The 23697-nt window shown below is 41.5% G+C and overlaps 2 protein-coding genes across 2 annotated transcripts in view; one reads left to right on the top strand and one right to left on the bottom strand.

The window, feature by feature from the left end:
* The window catches only part of LOC307062419 (immunoglobulin lambda-1 light chain-like), a gene marked incomplete at both ends in the record, with an annotated part of 216496 nt that overhangs the window by 10845 nt on the left and 181954 nt on the right, over positions 1 to 23697 (top strand). The window lies entirely within an intron of this gene.
* ZNF280B (zinc finger protein 280B) lies at positions 9385 to 11019 on the bottom strand (the record flags this gene model as incomplete). The annotated part of the gene is made up of 1 exon (XM_079717357.1): positions 9385 to 11019. One exon carries the CDS (start codon positions 11017 to 11019, stop codon positions 9385 to 9387), a length of 1635 nt encoding a protein of 544 aa, XP_079573483.1.

Here is a 23697-nt window from a genome sequence, read left to right on the forward strand (position 1 = left end):
CAGCCATGTGAGGCAGGCAGCCATCTATAAGCAAGGAAGAGGGCCCTCACCAAGAACCAAATCTGCTGGCACCTTGATCTTGGAATTCCTAACCACCACAACTGTGAGAAATAAATGTCTGTTGTTTAAATCACTCATTCTATGGTAATCTGTTATGAGCAGCCCAAGTTAAGACAGAAATTGGTACCAAGAAGTGGGTGCTGCTCTAACAAAGACCTAAAAATGTGTAAGTAGCTTTGGAACTAGGTTATGAGTAGAGGCTGGAAGAGTTTTTAAATGCATGCTAGATGAAACAAATATTGACATGAAGGGACTGTTAAAAGTGATTTTAGTGAGGGCTCAGAAAAAAAAATAGAGCAGCTATAGAGGAGGCTTCCATCTTCTTAGAAAATACATAAATAGCCATATACAGAATGTTGGTAGAAATATGACAGTAAAGGTCATTCTGATGTGGTCTCAGGGGGAAATGAGGAACATGTTAGTGGACAATGGAGAAAAGATAATCCTTGTTATTAAGTGCCAAAAAACTTGGCTGAATTGTGTTTGTGTGCCAGTATTTTGTGGAAGATAAAACTTGCAGGTGATGAAATTGGATATTTAGCTGAGGAGATTTCCAAGCAGAGTATTGAAGAAGTGGCTTGGTTCCTCCTGACTACTTAAAGTAAAATGAGAGAAAAGAGAATTTCTTTTTTTTTGGCCACACCACGCGGCATGTGGGATCTTAGTTCCATGACCAGGGATCAAACCCGCACACCCTGCAGTGTTTTAACCACTGGACCACCAGGGAAGCCCTGAAAAGAGAAATAATTGAACAAAGAATTGTTAAGCAAAAAGGAACCAGAACTTAAAGATTTGGAGAATTCTCAGTCTATCTATGTTGCAAAAAACGAGAAAGCATACTCCAGAGAACACTAAGGGTGTAGCTGAGCAAACATTTGATAAAGTTGGTTATCACTGACTTAGTCAGCTGCCCCAGCAGGAACACTGAAGGGTACGGAGATGGGACAGAATGAAGGTGCAGAAAACTTGTAATATAAATCAGTTATATTAAAAAGAGAGAGAAAAACACTAGAAATTATATAGAAGGCTAAAAAAGAACCTGAGAATGGTAGTTATAGTTTTTGATGTTTGAACAATGTGAATATATTATGTATTCCAAGTTTTAAAAATAATGTACTTACTTCTAAAAAAAAAATCTCATCTCAGATTGACCAGTGTCAGCCACAATGGCAAACTGGAGAGTGGGAAAGTAACAGCATGACCATTAACTCATTTTTATCTGCATTCCTTGTAGATTCCATGTCATATATATTCCTATGTTCCATTCTCCCTGTGGTAGCCTCAAGATGGCCTGCAAGGATTCCCCACCCTCTGGCATTCCGGCCCATATATGGTCAACTTCCATATTATATCAAGGTTGGTCTGTGTCACTGACAGTAAACAACAGAAGTGGTGGTATTTCACCTCTAAGGCGAGACTACAGCTTCTCCCATGCTCTCTCTTGGATTAATCACTCTGCCACAGCCAGCTGACATGTCATGAGGAGCATGAGACAAGGAACTGAGGCCTCCTGCCAACAGCCATGTAAATTTAGAAGTTGATTGTCTTATTCTGTTCAAGCTATTATAACAAAACACCACAGACTTGGTAGCTTGTTAACAACAGAAATTTATTGCTCTGGAGGTTAGAAGTCCAAGATCAGGGTGCCAGCATGGTCAGGTGAGGGCCTTCTCCCAGGTCACAGACTTCTTGTTGTATCCTTACATGGTGGAAGGAGCTAGGGAACTCTGTAGGAACTCTTTTATAAGAGCATTAATCCCTCTCATGAGGGCTCCCCCCTCACAACCTAATCACCTCTCAAAGCCCCCACCTACTCAATACTATCACTTCTGGGAGATAGGATTTCAACATGAATCTGGGGGGACAAAACACTCAGACCACAGCACTGATCCTCAGCCCCAGTCAAGCCTTCAGATGACTGGAGCTCCATTTTAACATCTTAATTGTGACCTTATGAAAGAAGCTGAGCCAGAACCACTCAACTAAGCTAATTCCAAATTCCTGACTCTTGGAAACCATAAGATAACAAATGTTTGTTGTTTTAAACTGATAAGTTTGGGGTAAAATTTTATACAGCAATAGGTTACTTACACTTGGAAGGGGAGCACTGCTATAACAAATACCTAAAATATGAAAGTGGCTTTGAAACTGGGCAGTGGACAAAAGCTGGAAGGACTTTGAGGAGAGTGTTAGTGCAAGCCTCAGTAAAGAAACAAAACAAAAAAACAAAAACCAAACAAAAACCCCTGGATTTTGAGAAGGCATGGGTTAAAAGGAAGCGAGGGACATGTTATTAGAAAACTGAGAAAGGGGGTATATAGCAGCAGAAAGTTTAGTAACACTACACATGCAGTTCTATGACAAGTAGAAAATGTACCTACTGAGCTGAAAGGAGAAATTGTACCTAATTAACTGAGTCATCTAGCTAAGGAGATTTCCAGCCAAACGGCTGAAAGTGCTGCCTGGTTTCTTGCTGACTATAGTATAATATGAAGGGAAATAAAAAAGCTAAGGGAAAGACTATTAAACAAAAAAGGAGACAGAACTTGCTGATTTTGAAATGTTCCAGTCTTTTAAGATGGCAAAAGATGCTAAAATTAATGGCTACCAAGCAAAGATCATATCCAGGGCCCTGAAGAAAGGTGGTCTAAATATAATATTGTACATCAACTATACTTCAAATTTTTTAAATTTAAAAATTTAAAAAAAGGTGGCCTAAAGATGAGTGTGACTGTAAAATTTTTTTTTAAATTTATTTATTTTGGCTCCTACTTGGCAGATGGAGAAACTGATGCTCAGAGAAGGGACTGACCTGCCCTGAGCTAGAGGCAGACTTGGAACCTGGGTATCCAGGCTCCCACTGGCTTCACTTCCCACTGCTCACATTTGTGTTGTTTTAGGTCTTCATTGCTGCACACAGGCTTTCTCTAGTTGTGAGTGGGGGCTACTCTTCGTTGCGGTGCACGGGCTTCTCATTGCGGTGGCTTCTCTTGTTGCAGAGCACGGGCTCTAGGTGTGCAGGCTTCAGTAGTTGCGGCACGTGGGCTTCAGTAGTTGCGGCGCACGGGCTCTAGGGCGCAGGCTCAGTAGTTGTGGCCCATGGGCTTAGTTGCTCAGCAGCATGTGAGATTTTCCAGGACCGGGGATTGAACCCGTGTCCCCTGCATTGACAGGAGGTTTCTTAACCACTGCACCACCAGGGAAGCCCCAAAATAGCTTTTAACCAGAGGAAAGGGAGCCTGGCCTTCTTGGAGGAATGGAAGGAGAAGCAGATGGCTGGAACAGAGGTTCAAGGGAGAAGGTGGATTCTAAAATTCTTTGTTAAGCCTCAGAAAGGTTGAAGGTGATGCTTCACAGCATCATTTAGTCAGGCCAAGGCCCTCCAAAGAGTTAGGGGTGTGACTCAGCGGTCATCTCAATCACACAATAGGACTTCTACAAAGCTTAAGGGTGTTATCCCTCAGCTATCTCAGCAGGAAACTAAGATAGAGTAGGCTTATCTTGAAGAGATGTGTGGTTGTGGCTTTGGAGTGGAGTTCTTTGGCATGAACACCAATAAGATTAACAGGAGAAACACCAAGTTTTTAAAAGAATATATTTAAGAAATGCCTCTAGCTTGGACTGAAAGGACCAGCAATAGTACAAAATAGAGAGCTTTGGACTTCTGCCTTCTACAAGCAGGAACCAGGCTAGGCAAGGACTATTTCACTGTAACCATGTATTACCTACCTTTCATAAAATGGAAGCATGTCAGAGGGCAGAATCAAGAATCCAGAGGTTGAAGCCCAAAAAGTTTCCAGGTCTTGAATCCTAGTCAATGAACTGCCAACATGTACCAGGTGGGATTTCAGAATTGCTACCGACTATTGACTTCCATCTCCCCTCCCCTTTTGGAACAGGAGTGTCTATGAAGGTTATGCCATCCCACCACTGTATGTTGGCTGTGGAAGTGGACAGATTAACTCATCTCTTTTGTTCACAGGTCTTCAGATCTAAAGGAACTATACTTGAGATGCTGCACAACTGGACCCTGATCCATATCTGGACCTGGCTTAGATGATAAGATTTTGGACTTCAAGTTGGAGTCTTTGGGGGGAAAATGCATTTTGCACATAGGAGGTATGTAAACAATTTGTGGCTAAGTGTGTACCCTGGTGGTTTTAAATTATGTCCACAAATTCTTTCCTTCAAGGGTGGGCTGGATTTAGTGGCTCATTTCTAATGAATAGAATATTGTAGAAATGACAGTGAAATGTCTGAGACTAGGTCATAAAAGGCACTGCAGCCTCCTTGCTCACTCTCTCTAGAAGCCAGCTTACTCATATCTTGAGAACACTCAGGTAGCCCAGTAGAGAGGCCCACATGAAATTATGGAGGCTTTCTCCCAACAGCCAGCAAGGAAACTGGAGTTTCAACAGCTATGTACGTAAGCCATCTTGGAGGGAAATCCACCAGCCTCTGTCAAGCCTTCAGATGACTGCAACTTCATGAAACCCTGAGCCAGAACCACCCAGCTGAATTGCTCCTGGATTCCCAACTCTCAGAACCAGTGTGAGATAATATTTTTTAAGCTGTTAGTTTTGTGGTAATCTGTTATGCACCAATAGTTAATTAATACACTGCCAACTTTGGGCTATGTCTTAATCCAGGGGCTCTGCCCGTTCAGTCCAATTTTAGCAAGAATCCTGCTGAGTTAGCCCAGGAAAAATCCCCCACCCTTGATCTGACCACCCTTGATATCAGATCAAATTCCTCTCCCCTCACCTCAATATCTCATCACCCTGGCCTGGCCTCAGCAATGATCCCATCAGTAGGTTTAGCTAGAATCCACCCTTACCCCTGATGCTTCCTCTCAGTAAGTTTCCATGCACTGACACCCACCCTGATCCTTGGCTACAAATCCCAACTTTGTCCTTGCTGGAGTCAGAGTTAAGCTCAATCTCTCTCCCCCTATTACAAAACCCCACTGTAGTAGTCTTCCCTTGAATAAAGGTTTTCTTACCACCTTTAATAGGTGTTATGAATAATTTTTAACATTTCCAAGTTTTCTTACTAGGAATCATTCTCAAATGAATTATTTTCATACCTTTACCTTTTATACTATATTCACTTAGGGGGAATAGATTTCTAGAATTAAAACATTTCACGTTTTTACCATACAAACAGAAAATATCTTTTTAAAAAATAACCCATGTAGTAATCTGAAAAGGATGTGTATATAGACATGTCAGTGTACATACACACAAACTCTCAGAGTTCCAAGGAAAACTTAATCCTCAGTAAACTATAAATTAAGACTAAAACATTCAGCCTGCAAATTCTGAAATCTTTGGAATTAACTTACAAAAAATGTAGAGAACGAAAATTTAAAAAAATATATATGCATCAAAATATTTGGGATTCAGACAAAACTGTTATTTAAATAAAGGTAGGTAAAGTCCTAATCCTTTATTAAATAAAAAATACTCAATATCTTGTAATAACCTATAATGGAAAACTAAAAAAGGATATATATGCTTAACTGAATCACTGTGATGTACACCTGGAACTAACACAACATTGTAAATCAAGTCTATTTTCATAAAAATTTTTAAAAAGAAAAAAGAAAGCTTTTAAAATGCAAGGTTATAAAAAAGAACAATCATAAAGAAAGTAGAAGGTATATAATGAATTGAGACAAAAATAGATTACAGATAAAACTTGTTGGAATAATAAAGCAAGGGTTGCTTCTTGGAAAAAGGAAATCGGAAACATTGATAAAACTGTGGCAAATCTAGTAAGGGGAAGAGGAAATTAATTCCAATACTAGAACTGAGAAATGGAATGAGATTCTGAGAGGATAATATTCAACCCCAAGTGGAATTATTTTTGTTTCACGAAAGGAAGATTTCTAATAGAAAAGTTGTGAATCCAGCCAAGCAAAACCTTGGGTTAGTGAAAGAAAGGGAAGGAAAGAAAGGAAAGGAAGGGAAGGGAAGGAAAAGAAGGGAAGGGAAGGGAAGGGGAGGGAGGGGAGGGGAGGGGAGGGGAGGGAAGGAAGGAAGGAAGGAAGGAAGGAAAATGACTGTCTCAACGGATGTTGTAAACTATCCAATAAAACAATTCTCTTTAAATTTTAAAGATAGAAATAGAAATTCATTAAGCCATATACTCATTACCTCTGCTGGTAAAGCATTTCTAATTAACCAAGAATAAGAAAACCCATTTACACATCATTGTTTAGAAGTCCTGGCCAATGCAATAAGATTACAAATAAAACTAAAAATATGCCATGTTATTGGTGAAAAGAAAACATAGTGAAAACACTTTTTCAAAAAAACATTTTATTTCTATAATTACTAATTTTACTTAAAATTTTTGGCAACATTAATAAAATAATAAATTTTATCTGAAAGAACAAGCAAAATAGACAAGGAAATTCACAAAGGGCAATAACAAAATAGTAATCTTGACAGATAGTCAATATATTTGTAAACAAAACAAAGTGACATTGCCTTAAAAAAATATAGAGGTATCAATAGAAAAACAGAGAAAGCTCTTGAAAGAACTCAACTCACTATTGTCTTCTATTTGCAGGCACAGAAACTGACTCAAGCAAACTCAATTCTAAGAGAGAAGCAAAGCCCTTGATAATTATCGCTTCCCAACTTTTTGTGAAAACCTAGGAAATTTAGACTGATAGGGAAGAAGAGTGTGGAGACTTAAAGTGCATTTAGGAGGAGGAAAAAAAGGGGGGTGGGTTGGAGATTTCACTGTGTGATTTTAACAACACTGGTGAAGCTCAATATACCAAAGGAAGTGTCAAACAATTAAACGAGGTAGCAAGCCATGCAGGCCTAGGGGAAGAGCATTCCAAGAAGGAGAACAGCAGTTACAAAGTCTTTGGATTGGGAAGAAATGGAATTTGCTTGAGGAAAAGCAAGGCCAGTGTGTCAAAAATAGTGCACCAGTGGGGAAAATGGCAGAGTAGCACGACAGAGAATGGAAGAGAGAGGTAGTCAGGGGCCATATCACTGGAACTTTAGTTGGCAATAAATAACAACTTGTACTCCTTAGGAGCATACTTTAGAGCAAACAACAGTAACAGGGTTGATAACACTAAGCAACCACAAACACAAAGAACTAAAACACTTCATATTTTTACCATAGAAACAGAATAAGGGAGATAAGTATGCAAAAGTCTGCACATCTATTTATATATAGAAGTTTCCACCTGAGATCAGAACACACACACACACACACACACACACACACACACACACACACACTCTTTCTACACCTAAAGAAAGGGGTTCAAGCTGAAATTTTACCAAAGTGCTTTGGCCCAAGCAAACTAACTGGAAAGGCCTAGTAAAATATTCAAAGTGCAAATCAAGCAATCAAGCATTGAGCAAATAAATACAACAGAATCTACACTCAGGAAATTATCTAAAATATGGATGATATACTCACAACAACTTTGTTATCTGTAGTCCTTCCTCTTCAATTCTAAGAGGGATGCTAACCCCTTGATGATTATACCTTTCCAGCATTTTGTGAAAGCTTAGAAAATTTAACTAGATTGAGGAGAGGGAAAAAGGAGTGGGGAGAGATAAAGTACCTTTAAAGAGGAGGAGAAAGCAACAGAAAAAGGGAGAGATTTCTCCTGGCACAGGTCTACAGCCAGGATCCCAGATTCCTTGAGTGGTGCACAGAGGCTGCTAGGTACCTGGGCTGGAGATGGAGCGAGAAGGGATGGCACTAAAACATGCCTAGGGAGACTCAACTCCAGGAGCCCACAGAGGCAACCAAGGCTGCTGATGTTCAGGAACCAATACTTAGAGGGTACCCCAGTTCTGTGAAAGAGCCCTTGGAGATGGCAAGGAAAAAGGTTCCGGCAAGTATAATCACAGATTAGACAGTTGATAGATCAAATGAAGGATAATAACCCTATAACCTGATAATTACTGAAATAAATGAGACATTTCTGGCACATTGGAGTGCGTCAAGTAAGACCCAAACCAGTATTAGTTTGAAAAAATGGGAAACTATACACACAAAGAATTAACTGTTAACTGTAATACATTCATGTCCAAGGCAAGATACAAAATTTCAAACTTCACATGTTCAAGTAGGGTAAGATACATGTAATTGGAAATGTGTTAGGAAAAGTCCTATAATGAGTTTAATCACTCTTAACTATTTTTATCCACTATTCCTACTTTTCTTGGACAACCCCATTCCAGCTTAAGGGTAAGAGAACTAAACTTAGCCCAATTCATAAACTGGACAGATTCCATGTGTTTGGCCCTTTTCAGTTAAAACTATGGGTCCAGTACAGATCAAACTATGGATGTCAGGGATTTTTTTTCCTTGGGAACCTTAACTTGCTTTACTGCTGTGACTGAGAGATATGGCTAGTCCATTCTGACTAAAGGCCAGCCAGATGGGAGAGGTGAGAGAACAAATCAAATTCCCCTTTTGATCAGTCAAAAGGAGGTCCCCTGGCACCAGGTCCCATTCTATTAATTATCTCTACTTCCTCATCTGAAGCCGACAATACACAGTACTGCTTGATGCCTGCAGGGGCCCCTCACCAAACACAGGCATTTTATTTTAATGGTTTGGCTTCCTTGGATGTCCTTGGGCTAGGTAAAGACAGTCTGAGACAGTGTTCCTTCTGCCTTGGCTCCAAGCCTGGAGTGAATGTGTGCCCCTTCCTCAACTGGGACAAGGAGCCACTGCTCTCAACTGACTGAATTCCCTGTTTCTGGTCCCCATTCACACCACAGGGTCTCCGTCAACTTCTCCACACCAAGGCTTTCAGAGCCAGGTTATTTTAGATCAGCACAACAGAGGCACTTCTGAGAGTTCAGCAGCAAACGGGACCATGCCATAACAAAGCCATTTCAGTCTGGCTATAGTTAATATTGAAATCTTCAAGGCATGGAAAAAGTTGAAAATAAAATTAAGTTGTTAAAAAAATTCTACAGATTATATGTATAGCAGAGCTTTCAAACTTACAAATAACACGAAATACCAAAATAATGTTTTCACTTTTCTCTTTCTCTCTCTTCCCACCCCCATTCACACACACACACACACACACACCTTTTATGTGTTAAGCCAGATAGTTATATGAAAATCAGGTAATATATTTTTAAATATCTCAAAATTCAGATCAAACAATATTGTACTTCATGAGTTTTTAGAAAAACCTCATAAATGATCCATTGGTTTCACTATATTTGATGTTATTGAATAATGTTATGATTTGGATTTTTGTTTTTAGTGGGGTTTTTAACTTTGAATGAAGTATTTGCTTCAGATTTACTGAAAGTAGAATTAATGGGTTTTTTTTGAAATTCTACTTTTAGACCTGGGGGGTGAAGGTTCAGAATCAGATGTGTTCACAGTAATGGATGCTAATTCCACTGATCCTGGTTCAAGAGGTCCTAGTGACACTTGGATAACAACTTTTGTTTCAGGAGGCAATCCTTCTAGTTGCTTAGGCTTCTTAAACATTTGATGACGCTGGGTCTTGTGCTCCATTTTCTCCTTGAAAGTTAAAAACTGTAGCCGGCATTTGGAACACTGGTGAACACTCTTTTCCCAGTGTCCTCTATAATGACACATGTATGGTGTTGCAGTTTTGAAAATTTTGAGACAAAATGGGCAAAGCAAATTCTTAGTGTTTTCGTGGTATGTTCTGAAATGTGTTTCTACATCAGCAAAGGCTGACGATCTGTAATTGCAGACCTGGCACACATAGGGCATTTCGCCAGGCTTATGATTGTCCTTCATGTGCTGTAAGAGAACCTGATCTGTTTCAAAAGATAACTCACAGATTTTACAGACTGCAGAGGGCTCCTGGAAAGTATGGACACTTTCAATGTGACATTGCAGCTGGAAGGGAGTGGGAAACTGGCGGTGGCAGTGCTGGCAGGTAGTATGGTTTTTCCAGCTGTCACCCCTCTGCCTTTCAAGTTCCAAATGGTGCTTCATGTGATTCATAAACTTGACATTTTTTAGAACTTTCAAGCAGCTGAGGCATTTAAAGGCTGTGTGAGTCTTCTGTTCTGGCTTCCCATCTCCTGCATGCTGTCCATAGTAAAAGTCACGAAGTAACACGATCAGATTTCCTTTCGTGGGATCAACAGTCTTGTTTTGACTTGCTAGACTCGAAAAGTCTGTTTTTGCCAGTCCATTTTCCCCAAAAGGACTTATAGGCTTGCATTGAACACTGTCCTTTGGAAAAGCTGTTGGACAAGGTCCTCCATTCTGAACATGGCTTAATGAGGTATGAACACTGTCTGAGGGTGTGCTTTGCTGAGCTGTCATTGTATGAAAGATACCTGAAGGGGCCAGAGCTAAAGAGTGTCCCCCTATGATTCCATTACTGAGTTTAGGCCTTTGGGGATTTGTGCTATTTGTTTCAGAAGTGGAAAGTCGTTTTGTTACACGAGGACTTTTATTCATACCTCCTGTAGAAAGTGCTGCTCCTACTGGATGCTGCAATGAACTTGTGAAGGTAATCAAAGGAGGAGAACATAACTCTGAAGAGCTAATAGGCACGACTTGTGGTGAATTATTTTTATAATCAGGTTTAGACAAAGGCTCAATAATAATAGGACTATCTGTTGATCTTGATTCAGAGTCAGAAACTGGTAAGACAGTCATTGCTTCTGATGTAGGCATCACATGACTTACAGGCCGCAATTTGTGAGCATTATCTTTTCTGAAGTGACCAGACTGTTTTCTCCTTGAACACGAACCTGGGGTAACTCTGTTCAATATGTTTGAAACGACTGGTTTTGAATTTGAGGTCATCCCAACAAAGATCAGCTCAGCATCTTCATTTACATGTTCCACTCCAACAAAGATCAGTTCAGCATCTTCATCATCTACTTGTTTGGTTTCCTCTATGCTTTTCTGTGGTTCTGGCTCCTGTTCTTCACATAACATACATGGTGGTTCCATTTTCTAAATTTTTTAATTCTTGAACGGTGTGGTGTGGCCACAGGTTCCAGTGCTTTCTTTATATAAACTGCCACCTAAGTATAAACATACTACACATCAGTTAAGTACAGAAAAATACATTATTTATTTCTCTCCAAAACTCTAGGGTATTTATAAACATCCTTATTTTACAGATAAGGACACTGAGAGTCAAAGAGGATAAATGACAGCTTAAAAACCTATGATTACAAGTCTATACAACTCTAGGATCATAGCTTTACCCTATGCTGATTTTGGTCTCTTCTATTAAAAAAAGAAAACCCAAAACTCCAACAACTAATCACTAGGTGAAATCACATGCAAAGTATGAGTATTTTTACAAAAGCACCATTGTGCAGTGTTTAGAAACATGGGGTCTGGAGTCAAAGAAGATTAAGCTGGAATTCTAACCAGCTACATCATTTTTGGAAAATTTATAACTTTTAAATGTGTTTCTGTATCTTAAAGGCAAAAATCCTTATTTCTTAGACTTAAAGTAACAGCTCTTTTTAAAAAGCATCAGGACTTCCCTGGTGGCACAGTGGTTAAGAATCCGCCTGCCATTGCAGGGGACACGGGTTCAAGCCCTGGTCCGGGAAGATCCCACATGCCGCAGAGCAACTAAGCCCGTGCGCCACAACTACTGGGCCTGTGCTCTAGAGCCTGCGAGCCACAACTACTGAGCCCACGTGTCACAACTATTGAAGCCTGTGTGCCTAGAGCCCATGCTCTGCAACAAGAGAAGTTACCGCATTGAGAAGCCTGCACACCGCAACAAAGAGTAGCCCCCCCTCGACGCAACTAGAGAAAGCTGTGTAACAACAAAGACCCAACGTAGCCAAAAAAATAAAATAAATAAATAAATTTATTTGAAAAAAAGAAAAAGCATCAAATATTCAATGGCATCTTGTTTTGTAGTAGAATTGGAAGAAAATTTATATTAAATGCACATATCTAAATTGATTCACACATACTGATTTCATATACGTTAATATAGAAAAGAAGTGTCAACTTCAAAGAATAGAATAAGAGTATCTACATATGGTCAACAAATAGCATAATTCAATGTCAAGCACTTAGCACAGGCCTAGCAAACTGGGAATGAACTCTCTTGATAATCTCACCCCAACTCAACACTGATGTCTCCTAAATTTCTCCCTCTAATCCTGACTTCCCCACTAAACTTAAATCCAACAGTGCTTTGTGCCTCACTCCACCTGTCTCTTCACATAGCAGGCAAAGTAATGATGTTTAAACAAATTAGACTGCATCACTGCTCAGCTCAAAACCTTCCAATGCCTTTCTGGTTCACTCAGTAAAAGGCCAAGTCCTTCCAATGCCTATAAGACCACACTTCCAACCCTACATACTGTCCCCTGCAATTATCTCATACTCCTCTCCCCCATCCACTTCACTCTAATCACACTAACCTCCTTGCTATTTCTTGAACAAACTAAACACTTTACCTTACTTAGAGTCCTTATATTTGTTGTCCCTCTAATATGAATGCCCATCATCCAGATACCTACATGGCTGGCCCCTCACCACCTTCAGGGCTCTGTTCCAAGCCTTCTTCTCAGAGAGGTTCTCAAATACTCCAACCAACCTCTAATTCACATTCCCAATTTTTCTTCCCTTCTCTTCCACCTATAAGCATTTATCACTACCTAATATATTATAAACATTATTTATCTTGATTATTTTCTATTGTCTATCAGTAAAATGTAAACTCCAAAGGGCAGGAATTGTCTTTTGTTGACTGCTGGATCACCAGCACGAAGAACATTGCCTAGCATAGCATGGGAGCTCAACAAATACAGAATTTGTTAAATGAATTAATAAATAGTAACTCTCATCAATATGAACCTTTATTTGTTGTAGAGCAGAGTGTGCTCCATTAATTCCATGTTTTCTATCAATTTACTCTGAGAACTTTGTCCGTATCAGAAATTCACATGTTGAAGCCCTAACCCCCAATGTGATGGTATTTGAAGATGGGGTCTTTGGGGGATAATTAGGTTTAGATAAGGTCATGAGGGCCCTCGTGATTGGATTAGTGCCAAGAAGAGACATCACAGAGCTTGCTTCCTCTCTATTTCCCCCAACACCCCCCAAATGTGAAGACACAGGAAGAAGGTGAAAGAGAGCCCTCAGTGGGGAACCAAATCAGCCAGCACCTTGATCTTGGACTTTCCAGCCTTCAAAACTGTGGGAATACATTTCTGTTGTTTTTAAAAAATAAAAATAAACTGGGTTCCAATAACATTGCTGAACTTTCAACTAACTGATCTTAGTAGAATTTTTAGCTGTTGACCATACTGATTAACTTTTCATCCAACCAATCATCCGAGATGAAAAGTTAATTAAGAGTGGAGAAAGAATGATACATAAAACAAATAAGTTAATGAATGCGTTCATTTAGAACAAGAGTAACAACAGACCATGGGAATTTTCTTATCACTTCTCCTCTAGTGTCCTTATTTCCTACAATTACCAGAATCTTGAGAATTCGGGGTAGGGAGGTTGGACATGCCAAGACCTGCTAGATCTAAGGGATGAGTCCTCAAAAATCACTTCATTTCCCCCACCAACAAAGTTGCCAAGGGCTGTGCAAGGAGCCAATGAGACATTTCACTCCAAAAATAGCTGAGAGAATAGTGGGTGATGACCCACCTCCCAGGTTATTCCTGTGCATTTCAACAATGGCCCTTTAAATGGGTTTTGTTATAGCCACACACCAGATTTTTTCAGGCATCAGTCCCTCTTAAGTAACTTCCTAAGATTATGCCACTAGGACTCCTCTGGTACCTACCCTCACCATTTTCCCTTGCCCCTGACTCTTTTCACCCATTACTACTCCTCCAGGTTCTTGTCCCAACCCCGTCACTCTCTCCCCACCACAGCACTCAAGTCCCTTCTCCACCACTCCTTCTTCCCTCTACTCCATTAACCCCACACAATTGCTGCCTTAGAATTTAACATCCATTAAACACAGACCCTTGGGGGAAATGGGAGTTTCACAGGATCCTTAAAACTGCCATAAACATTTGGATTCTATCCTAGGGCAAGTGAGCAAAACAAAAGTAATTTTTTCATAAATATTTTTTAACAAATATTTTTTCACAAATAAGCTCAGGATGATAAAGGAACGCAAAAATAAAGTCTAATCTAGCCTGGGAGTCTAGGAGGAGAACAACTATTAAGCCAGGTTGTTCATTGTCAAAAAACGTGACTATAGAATGGACTGAGAGAAAAAGTAAGGATTTACAGACCCTCACCACCATTTCCACTCTTCTTTTTTTATTTTATTTTTGAGGTCGCCCTGACGTAAACCCCTTCCTTCGCCTGAGGGCTTCTCTCTTTTAAAAAATTTATTTATTTATGGCTGTGTGGGGTCTTCATTGCTGCGCACAGGCTTTCTCTAGTTGCCATGAGTGGGCGCTATTCTTCGTTGTGGTGCACATGCTTTTCATTGCGGTGGCTTCTCTTGTTGCGGAGCATGGGCTCTAGGAGCGCGGGCTTCAGTAGTTGTGGCACGCGGGCTCAGGAGTTGTGGCTCGTGGGCTCTAGAACACATGCTCAGTAGTTGTGGCGCACAGGCTTAGTTGCTCCGCGGCATGTGGGATCTTCCCGAACCAGGGTTCGAACCCATGTCCCCTGCATCGGCAGGTGGATTCTTAACCATTGTGCCACCAGGAAAGTCCCACCATTTCCACTCTTGCTACCTCTCTGACCTCTCCGCTCTCTACTCTAACATTCATTCACTCCAATCCAGCTACAGTGGTTTCCTTGCTGCTCCCTTCAAAGTCTCCACCTGAAATTCTTGTCTTCCAGATATCCCCATGGCTAACACTTCTACCTCCTTCAAGTCCATGTCCAAACCTACCTATTCCAAGAGACTTACTCTGACCACCTTATCTAAAATCACAACACTCCTACCTACCCAACATTCAATCCTATGACCCTACTCTATTATATTTTTCCTAATTTCATAACATCACCTTTTATTTCACAAGAGAATTTATATATTTATTATATTGACTATCTTTCTTCATCCACTGAACTGTTAGTTCCTTCCACAGGAGAAATTCTGTTTTGTTTTTTAGTTTGTTTTTGTCTGTTTTGTTCACTGATTTCTCCCAAGGGCCAAGAGCAGTTCTGGCATACAATAAGCACTCAAATATTAATTAAAAGAAAATAATTATCTAGAAGGGGATAAAAATAATTCAACAAAAGAAGGTAGGGTGAGCAAAAAGGTAGGAAATGTTCAAACTTGGGATATAACCAATTTTCTTCAAGTCTGGGAGCCACTGAGGTACACTGTTATACCAAATGTGAGAGCCCTGCAATCCTGGGATTCAGGAGGATGACTATGGCCAGATCTCATCATGGGGACCAACAGTTTGGGGAAGGCTTTTCTTAGAACAGTATGGTTAGAGTACTACATTTCACCCAGGCAGGCAGGAGAGAAATTCAGCCACTTTCCCTTTTCCTTCCTTTCCTCCCAAGAGCAGCATTTTAGAAGAATCCACAAAGGAGATATGAGCAGGGTAGGAGTTCAACCTAAAAGTGGCCTGTTAGTTCTGAGGCAATTCCTTTCACTAAGGCTAAGAATTTGGAGAGGGTTTGGAAGTATCAGGTGAGTGGAGAATGATTTAAAGAGAGGGGTTGTGGAGGACCACAAAAAAGACACCTTAAAAAAAAAATGGGGCTTCCCTGGTGGCGCAGTGGTTGAGACTTCGCCTGCCGATGCAGGGGACACGGGTTCGTGCCCTGGTCCGGGAAGATCCCACATGCCGCGGAGCGGCTGGGCCCGTGAGCCATGGCCACTGAGCCTGCGTGTCCGGAGCCTGTGCTCCACAACGGGAGAGGCCACAGCAGTGAGAGGCCCGCGTACCGCAAAAAAAAGAAAAAAAAAAGACACCTGCCTGCATAAAAAGCATTTGACTAAATCTAGCACCTTTTCATAATGAAAAACAAACAAACAAACAAACAAAAAACCCTCAACAATTAGGAACAGAAGAGAACTTTCTCAATTAAAGAGTACCTGTAAAACACCCACAGCTAGCATCACACTTAGTCGTGAAAGACTGAAAGCTTTCCCTCTAAGATTGGGAACAAGACAAGGATGTCTACTACTGCACTTTGACTCAATATTATACCGGAAGTTCTATAACCAGGACAATCAGGCAAGAAAAAGGAGTTAAAAAAAAAAAAAAAGTAGTAGCAGCATTCAGAATGGAAAAGGAAAAAGTAAAACTATATTGGTGATGACATGATTTTGTATATACAAAATCCTGAGAAATCCACAAAACAAGTATTAGAATTAAAAGGTTGCAGAATACAAGATCAATATAAAAAGATCAATTATGTTTCTACATAGTAGCAATAAATGTTCTGAAAATGAAAGTAAATAAACACTTCCATTTACACCATTACAAAGAATACTTATCAGAAAGAGAAAGACAAATATCATTATGATATCACTTATATGTGGAATCTAAAATAAGACACAATTGAACTTATCTATGAAACAGAAACAGACTCACAGACACACAGAGAACAGACTTGTGGTTGCCAAGGATTGTGGGGAGGGATGAACTGGGAGTTTGGGATTAGCAGATGCAAACTATTACATATAGAACGGATAAACAACAAGATCCTACTGTATAGCACAGGGAACTATAATCAATATCTTGTGATAAACCATAATGGAAAAGAATATGAAAAAGAATGTATATGTACAACTGAATCACTCTGCTGTACAGCAGAAATTAACACAACACTGTAGATCAACTATACTTCAATAAAATAAATTTTTGAGAAAAAGAATACTTAGGAATAAATTTAATAGAAATGCAGCGCTTTTTTATTCTGAAAACACTGAATTATACTAGATACATTGTTGAAGCAATTAAAGACCTAAATAAATGTAAAGACATCCCACATTCATGGATCAGAAGATTTAATATTGTTAAAATGGCAAGACTCCCACAACTGATCTATCAAAATCTTGGTTAGCCTTCTCACAGAATTGAAACTCATATGAAAATTCAAGGAACTCAGAATAACCAAAACAATCTTGAAAAAGAAAAAACTGAAAGATTCAGACTTTCTGATTTCAAAACTTACTACAAAGCTATAGTAATCAAGAAATGTGGCACTGGCATAAGGATAGAAACAGATCAACGGAATAGATCAATGGAATAGAATTCAGAGTCCAGAAAAAAACCCATGCATTAATGGTGAAATGATTTTCAGCAAGATTACCAAAATAATCAGTGAGGAACAGATAAATCTTTTCAACAATGTTGATGGAACAACTGGACATCCATATGTGAAAGAATGAATGAAGTTGGGCCCCTGCTCACACCATATATATAAAAAGTAACTCAAAATGGATTGTGAAACTAAAAGTAGAGCTAAAACTAAAAAAACTCTTTAAAGAAAATTGGAGTAAATGGTTTCTTAGAGAAGACACCAAAAGAATAAATGACAAAGGAAAAAATAACAGGACTTTATCAAATTGACAACTTTTGGACTTCAAAGGACACCGTCATGAAAGTAAAAAGATAACCCACAGAATGGGAGAAAAATATCTGTAAATCATATATGTGACTAGGAACACATATATATGTGATACATATACATTGATATGTTATAAGGGACACATATAGATACTAACATATGTGATAAAAGAATATATAAAGATCTTTTATAACAGAAGAATAAAAAAACAACTCAATTAAAAAATCGGCAGAGGACCTGAATAGAAAATTCTCCAAAGATGATATAAAATGGCTAGCAAGTATATGAAAAGATGCTCAACATACTAATCATCAGAGAAATGTGAATGTAAACCACAGTGAAAGATCGCCTAACACCCATCAGGATGGCTACTATAAGGAAGGAAGGAAGGAAGGAAGGAAGGAAGGAAGAAAGGGAGGGAGGGAAGGAAGGCAGGAGAAAGGAAGGGGAGGGGAGGGGAGGGAAACTGTTGGCAAGCATGTACAGAAACAGTATCCTTGTGTGCTATGGATGGATTGTAAATAGTGCAAATGCTGTGGAAAACAGTATAAAGGCTCTTCAAAAAGTTAAAAATAGAATTACCATATGATCCAGCAATTCCACTTTTGGATATAGATCCAAAAGAAATGAAAATGGGGTCTCTAAGAGATATTTGCACATCCATGCTCACAGAAGCACTATTCACAATAACTAAGAGGTGGAAGCAACCTAAATGTCCATCAACTGATGAATGAATTTTTAAAATGTGATATATACATACAATGGAACATTAGCCATAAAAAAGAAATTCTGCCACATGCTACAATATGCATGATCCTTGAAGACATCATACATCATGCTAAATGAAATAAGCCAGTCATAAAGACAAATACTATATGCTTCCACTTATGTGAAGTATCCAAAGTAGTCAAAGCAATAGAAAAGAAACAGAAAGTAGAATGGTGGATACTATGGCCTAGCGGGAGAGGGAAAAGTTTGTTGTTTAATGGGATGGGTAGTTTCAATTTTGCAAGATGAAAAGGTCTAGAGATCGGTTTCAAAACAATGTAAATGGGGAATTCCCTGGCGGTCCAGTTGTTAGGCGCTTTCACTGCAGGGAGCCTGGGTTCGATCCCTGGTCGGGAACTATCCTGCAAGCCGTGCAGCGTGGCAAAAACAAAAAAACAAAAAAGAAAAAACCAATGTGAATATACTTAACACTGAAAAATGGTTAAGATGGGGCTTCCCTGGTGGTGCAGTGGCTAAGAATCTGCCTACCAATGCAGAAAACACGGTTCGAGCCCTGATCCGGGAAGATCCCACATGCTGCGGAGCAACTAAGCCCGTGTGCCATAACTACTGAAGCCCACGTGCCTAGAGCCCGTGCTCCGCAACAAGAGAAGCCACTGCAATGAGAAGCCCACACACCACAACAAAGAGTAGCCCCATTAGCCGCAACTAGAGAAAGCACGTGCCCAGCAACAAAGACCCAACGCAGCCAAAAATAAAATAAATATAATAAATGAATTTTTTAAAAAATGGTTAAGATGGTAAAATTTATGTTATACGTTTTTTACAACAATAAAAAAAAATTTTTTTTAAACAGGCAAAGGATTCAAAGAGACATTTCACCAAAGAAGATGCTATACAAATGGCCAATGAGCACAGGAAATACTGTTTAACATGATTAGGAAAATGTAAATCAATCACAATGAGATACCCTTCACACCCACTAGATTGGCTATACTCAAAAAGAGAAACAATAACAAGTGCTGCAGAGGATGTGGAGAAATTGGAATTCTCATATATTGCTGGTGCAATTGCTACAAAGTGGTACAACCACTTTGGAAAACAGTTTGGCAATACCTCAAAATTTAAATATAGAGTTACCATATGATCCAGCAACTTCATTCTTAGGTATATACCCATAAAAACTGAAAACATTAAGTTCATGCAAAAACAATGTTAGGGCTTCCCTGGTGGCGCAGTGGTTGAGAGTCCACCTGCCGATGCAGGGAAACGGGTTCGTGCCCCGGTCTGGGAGGATCCCACATGCCACGGAGCGGCTGGGCCCGTGAGCCATGGCCGCTGGGCCTGTGCGTCTGGAGCCTGTGCTCTGCAACGGGAGAGGCCACAACAGTGAGAGGCCCACACACCGCAAAAAAAAAAAAAAAAAAAAAAAAAAAACAATGTTAACAGCAGCATTCCTCACAATAGCCACAAAGAGCACACAATCCAAATGTCCATTAACAGATGAATGGATAAACAAAACTGTGGTATATGCTTACAATGGAATACTATTCAGCCATAAAAACAAACAAAGCACTGCTGTGTACCTATGACATGGATGAACCTGAAAACATGCTAACTGAATAAAGCCAGACACCTAAGGTCACATATTGTATGTGAGAGAATTGTATGTAGAGGAGAATCAGGAAAGAGAAGCATCCTGTAATCTAAATGAAAAATTATTTTCAGGGAGGAGGAAATGAACTACTTTGATAAATGCTGCCAATAAATCAAATAAAATAAAAACTAAAAATTGACCATTGAGTTAAACATTGTGGAATTCATTAGTGACCTTGACAAGAGTGGATTTAAAGGAAAACGAGAGACTTGGAGATAACAAGTATGGCCAATTCTGTAGAAGTTTTCCTATAACTAGCAAATATGAAATAAAACAAGCAGAAGGGGGATGTGCCATCAAAAGATGGATTTTTTAATGAGAGATGACATTATAATCAGCCTGTTTGCTGATGAGAACCATCCAGAGAAACAGAAAACTTAATCCGAAGAAGAGACTTGCTAGAATATCCTTGAACAAACAAGAACTGATTGGATCTAGTACACAAGAAGTGTACACAAGCCAAATAATTCACTCATAATAACAGACCTGAGACCATATGAAGAAAGGCTGGCATGGTGGATTAATGGGTATGGTAGCCAGCCTCCAAGATGGCTCCAAATGAATCCCGCCTCCTGGTATTCCCAATCCTGTGTAGCTCTCCCTCACACTATCACAGGGTTGACCTGTGAGACTAAGCAAAGACAGAAGTGAAGGTGTGTAATTTCTGAAAAAGACTCTGCACTTCATCTTGGGTGCAAATTCTTTCCTGAATCACTCGCTCTGGGGGAAGCCAGCAGCCATGACATGAGCAGCCCCATGGAGAGGCCCAGAGAGTGAGGAACTGAGGCCCCTTGCTAACAGTCAAGTGAGTGAAGTTAGATTCAACAAAAGTCATGGAGAGACCCTGAGGCAAAACCACCCAGCTAAGCCACTCCTGGATTCTAGACCATGAGATAATATGTTTTTTTCAAGCTATTAAGTTGTGAGATAATGTGTACAACACAGACATTTTAAGTTACCATATCATTCACATGTCGTACTTGCAACTCTGAACTGTCTTACACAGAATAGCTCTCCTATAAATACAGCAAAATTTAAAAAACAAGCAAACGAAAAAAACAAAACAGGAATTCTCTGGCAGTTCAGTGGTTAGGACTTAGCACTCTGACTGCTGGCGCCCCAGGTTCAATCCCTGGTTGGGGAACTAAAATCCCATAAGCCACGCGGTGCAGCCAAAACAAAACAAAACATGGCAAAATTGACATGCCATGAAGCTTGTATAGTCGTATCAAACTTGTATAGTCAAGCCAAGGACTCAAAGTTGTACCGGCGATAGATAAGTAACTATACAACAGAGCTGTATGCACAAGTTGCTGGGCATAAAGCTACCTATAGTCTTGTTTACTGACATGAAGTGAACGCAGATACCCCGCCCATCCAGTCACATTCAATTACTTCATGAAATAAAACCCTTAAGGAAAAGGGTACAGAAATGGACAAACTAATCCCATGGAATCATGTTAAATCACAACACATTTACTCCGAATGAACCACTTTATTTATTTATTTATTTGGCTGTGCCACGCAGCTTGTGGGATCCCAGTTTCTCGAACAGGGACTGAACCCGGGCTACTGCAGTGAAAGCCCAGAATCCTAACCCGGAGGCCACCAGGGGACTCCCATCACTTTATTACTTTAATACATTAGCTGAAACCTTAGGCCACGTGCATCAGCCCACGTTAGCCTCACTGTGTGGTAGAAGTCAGCTTTACACAGCTTAAAAATCCATGGTGTTCTTACTTTTTTCCCTTTCAAAACAGCAGGTAAAAGCCGGCCCCCAGTCCCCTGCCCCTTTTTAAGGCCGCAACTCAGAGGGCTCCAGAATGAGCTGAACCAATGAGTGCCCTGAAGTCATCACACACATACTGGGTCGGTTCCTACCCACGCAGGAGAACGCTCTCTGGGCAGCAACGTGTTAGCCCAGGAGAGAACAGGAAAAACGCTAAGGGTAAAAAAGATACCACTCTGGGGTGTTCTCTGCTGGTGCAGTGGTTAAGAATCCGCCTGCCAATGCAGGAGACACGGGTTCGAGCCCTGGTCCAGGAAGATCCCACATGCCACGGATCAACTAAGCCCGTGCACCACAGCTACTGAGTCTGTGCTCTAGAGCCCGAGAGCCACAGCTACTGAGCCCGTGTGGTGCAACTACTGAAGCCCGTGCACCCTAGAGCCCGTGCTCCACAACGAGAGGCCACCGCAATGAGTAGCCCGCGCACCACAACGAAGAGTAGCCCCCGCTCGCCACAACAAGAGAAAGCCCATGTGCAGCAACAAAGACCCAACACAGCCATAGATAGATAGATAGATAGATAGATAGATACCACTCTGGTCCTCATTAGAAAGACATCTGTCACCTTACCTCAGGCGCGCACTGAAAACCTGGGGGCTTGAGATTTTCCAGGCAGGAGCAGGTCGCATCCTAGAGACCAGCAGAGAGAAGGGTCAGGGTGAGTCACGTGTTATGGGTACATTCTATCCCCCAGGCCCTAGCTGGTCCTGCCCTGAGCATGTTTACCAGGTGTCTCACACTTAACCAGAGAACAGGATCTCGAACAAGCCTCTTCCTCCAACCTCCCCTCTCTCAGTAAAAAACACCTCATCTGCCACCTGCCCAAACCAAAAGCCTGGACCTCGGGCGCCCAGGGGGGCTCCCACAGGGGGCGGGGGCGGGCCGAGGCCCAGTCAACAAGAAAATAGCCCAGGCGCAGCGGCAGGGGAGAAGCCACTAGATCGATTTTTGTGTTTTTTTTAACTGCGCCCTCCTGACAGCGCCTGGGCCCACGGATCTCCAGAACCCCGCCGGGCCCGGGTCACAGAACTGCCCTGACATTGTTTTGTGTTGTAATGTATGAGGAGACCTCGGCGGGGGCCGGGGGCTTGACAGGCCCTTCCCCGGAGGCCGGCTCGGCGCACCCCTGGGGGAGGGAGGCTGACGGAGAGCGGCGCCCGCCCAGATTGGGGAAGGGAGAGGGTGAAAGGGATCTCAGGGCCTGGGCCTCACCCTCCCTCCTGAGGGCCCGCGGCCCCACACAGGCCGGCGCTCGTGAGGACCCGAGAAACCCTCCCCTCGGCCCTCAGGGACCGCTCCTGCCGCGCCACGGTCCCCGTCGGCGGCGTGGCCAGAACGGCCGGTAGCTCACCGGCCCCGAGGCGCTCCCCTGGCGAAGCCTGAGGCGACTACGCCTCCTCAGGCCTCCGGCGCCGCAGACGCCGCAACCCCCGCAACCGCCGCAACCGCCGCAACCCCCGCAACCGCCCACGCACCCGCTCGCGCGCCCGCTGTCACCTGTGATTGGCTGCCAGGTGCCGGCGCGAGGTCGGGCGCTGCGGTCTGATTGGCAGCGAGTCCGGGTGGGCGCATGCGCGCTCTCTAGCGCCCCCTCGGTGGCAACCGTTGGGGGCGGGGTCAGGCTGAACCTGTGTCTCAAAGGTCTTGGGCTGTCAAGACGCCGGAGTTCGCCAGGGCTCAGGGTAAAGAGCGGGCTCCCAGTCCCTCAGGGGAGTCCAGCCCTTGCAATCCTCAGGTGTGATCCCTATCCCGGCCCCTTGCTTAAGGAACTTGACCATGCAACTGGGTGTTGAAGCCCGTCCTCTTGGACTTGCATTTGGGGCCAATCCAGTGCAGCCTGCCACCTGTTTTTGTACAGCCTGCAGCGAGCTAAAAAAAGAGCTTTACAATTAAAAAAAAATTTTTTTTATTTTAGAACTTTATATTTTTTAATGGCTGGGGAAAACCACAAAGATTA

This window comes from Hyperoodon ampullatus (assembly GCF_949752795.1).
Source record: "Hyperoodon ampullatus genome assembly, chromosome: 13".
NCBI classification, from domain to species: Eukaryota; Metazoa; Chordata; class Mammalia; order Artiodactyla; family Ziphiidae; genus Hyperoodon; species Hyperoodon ampullatus.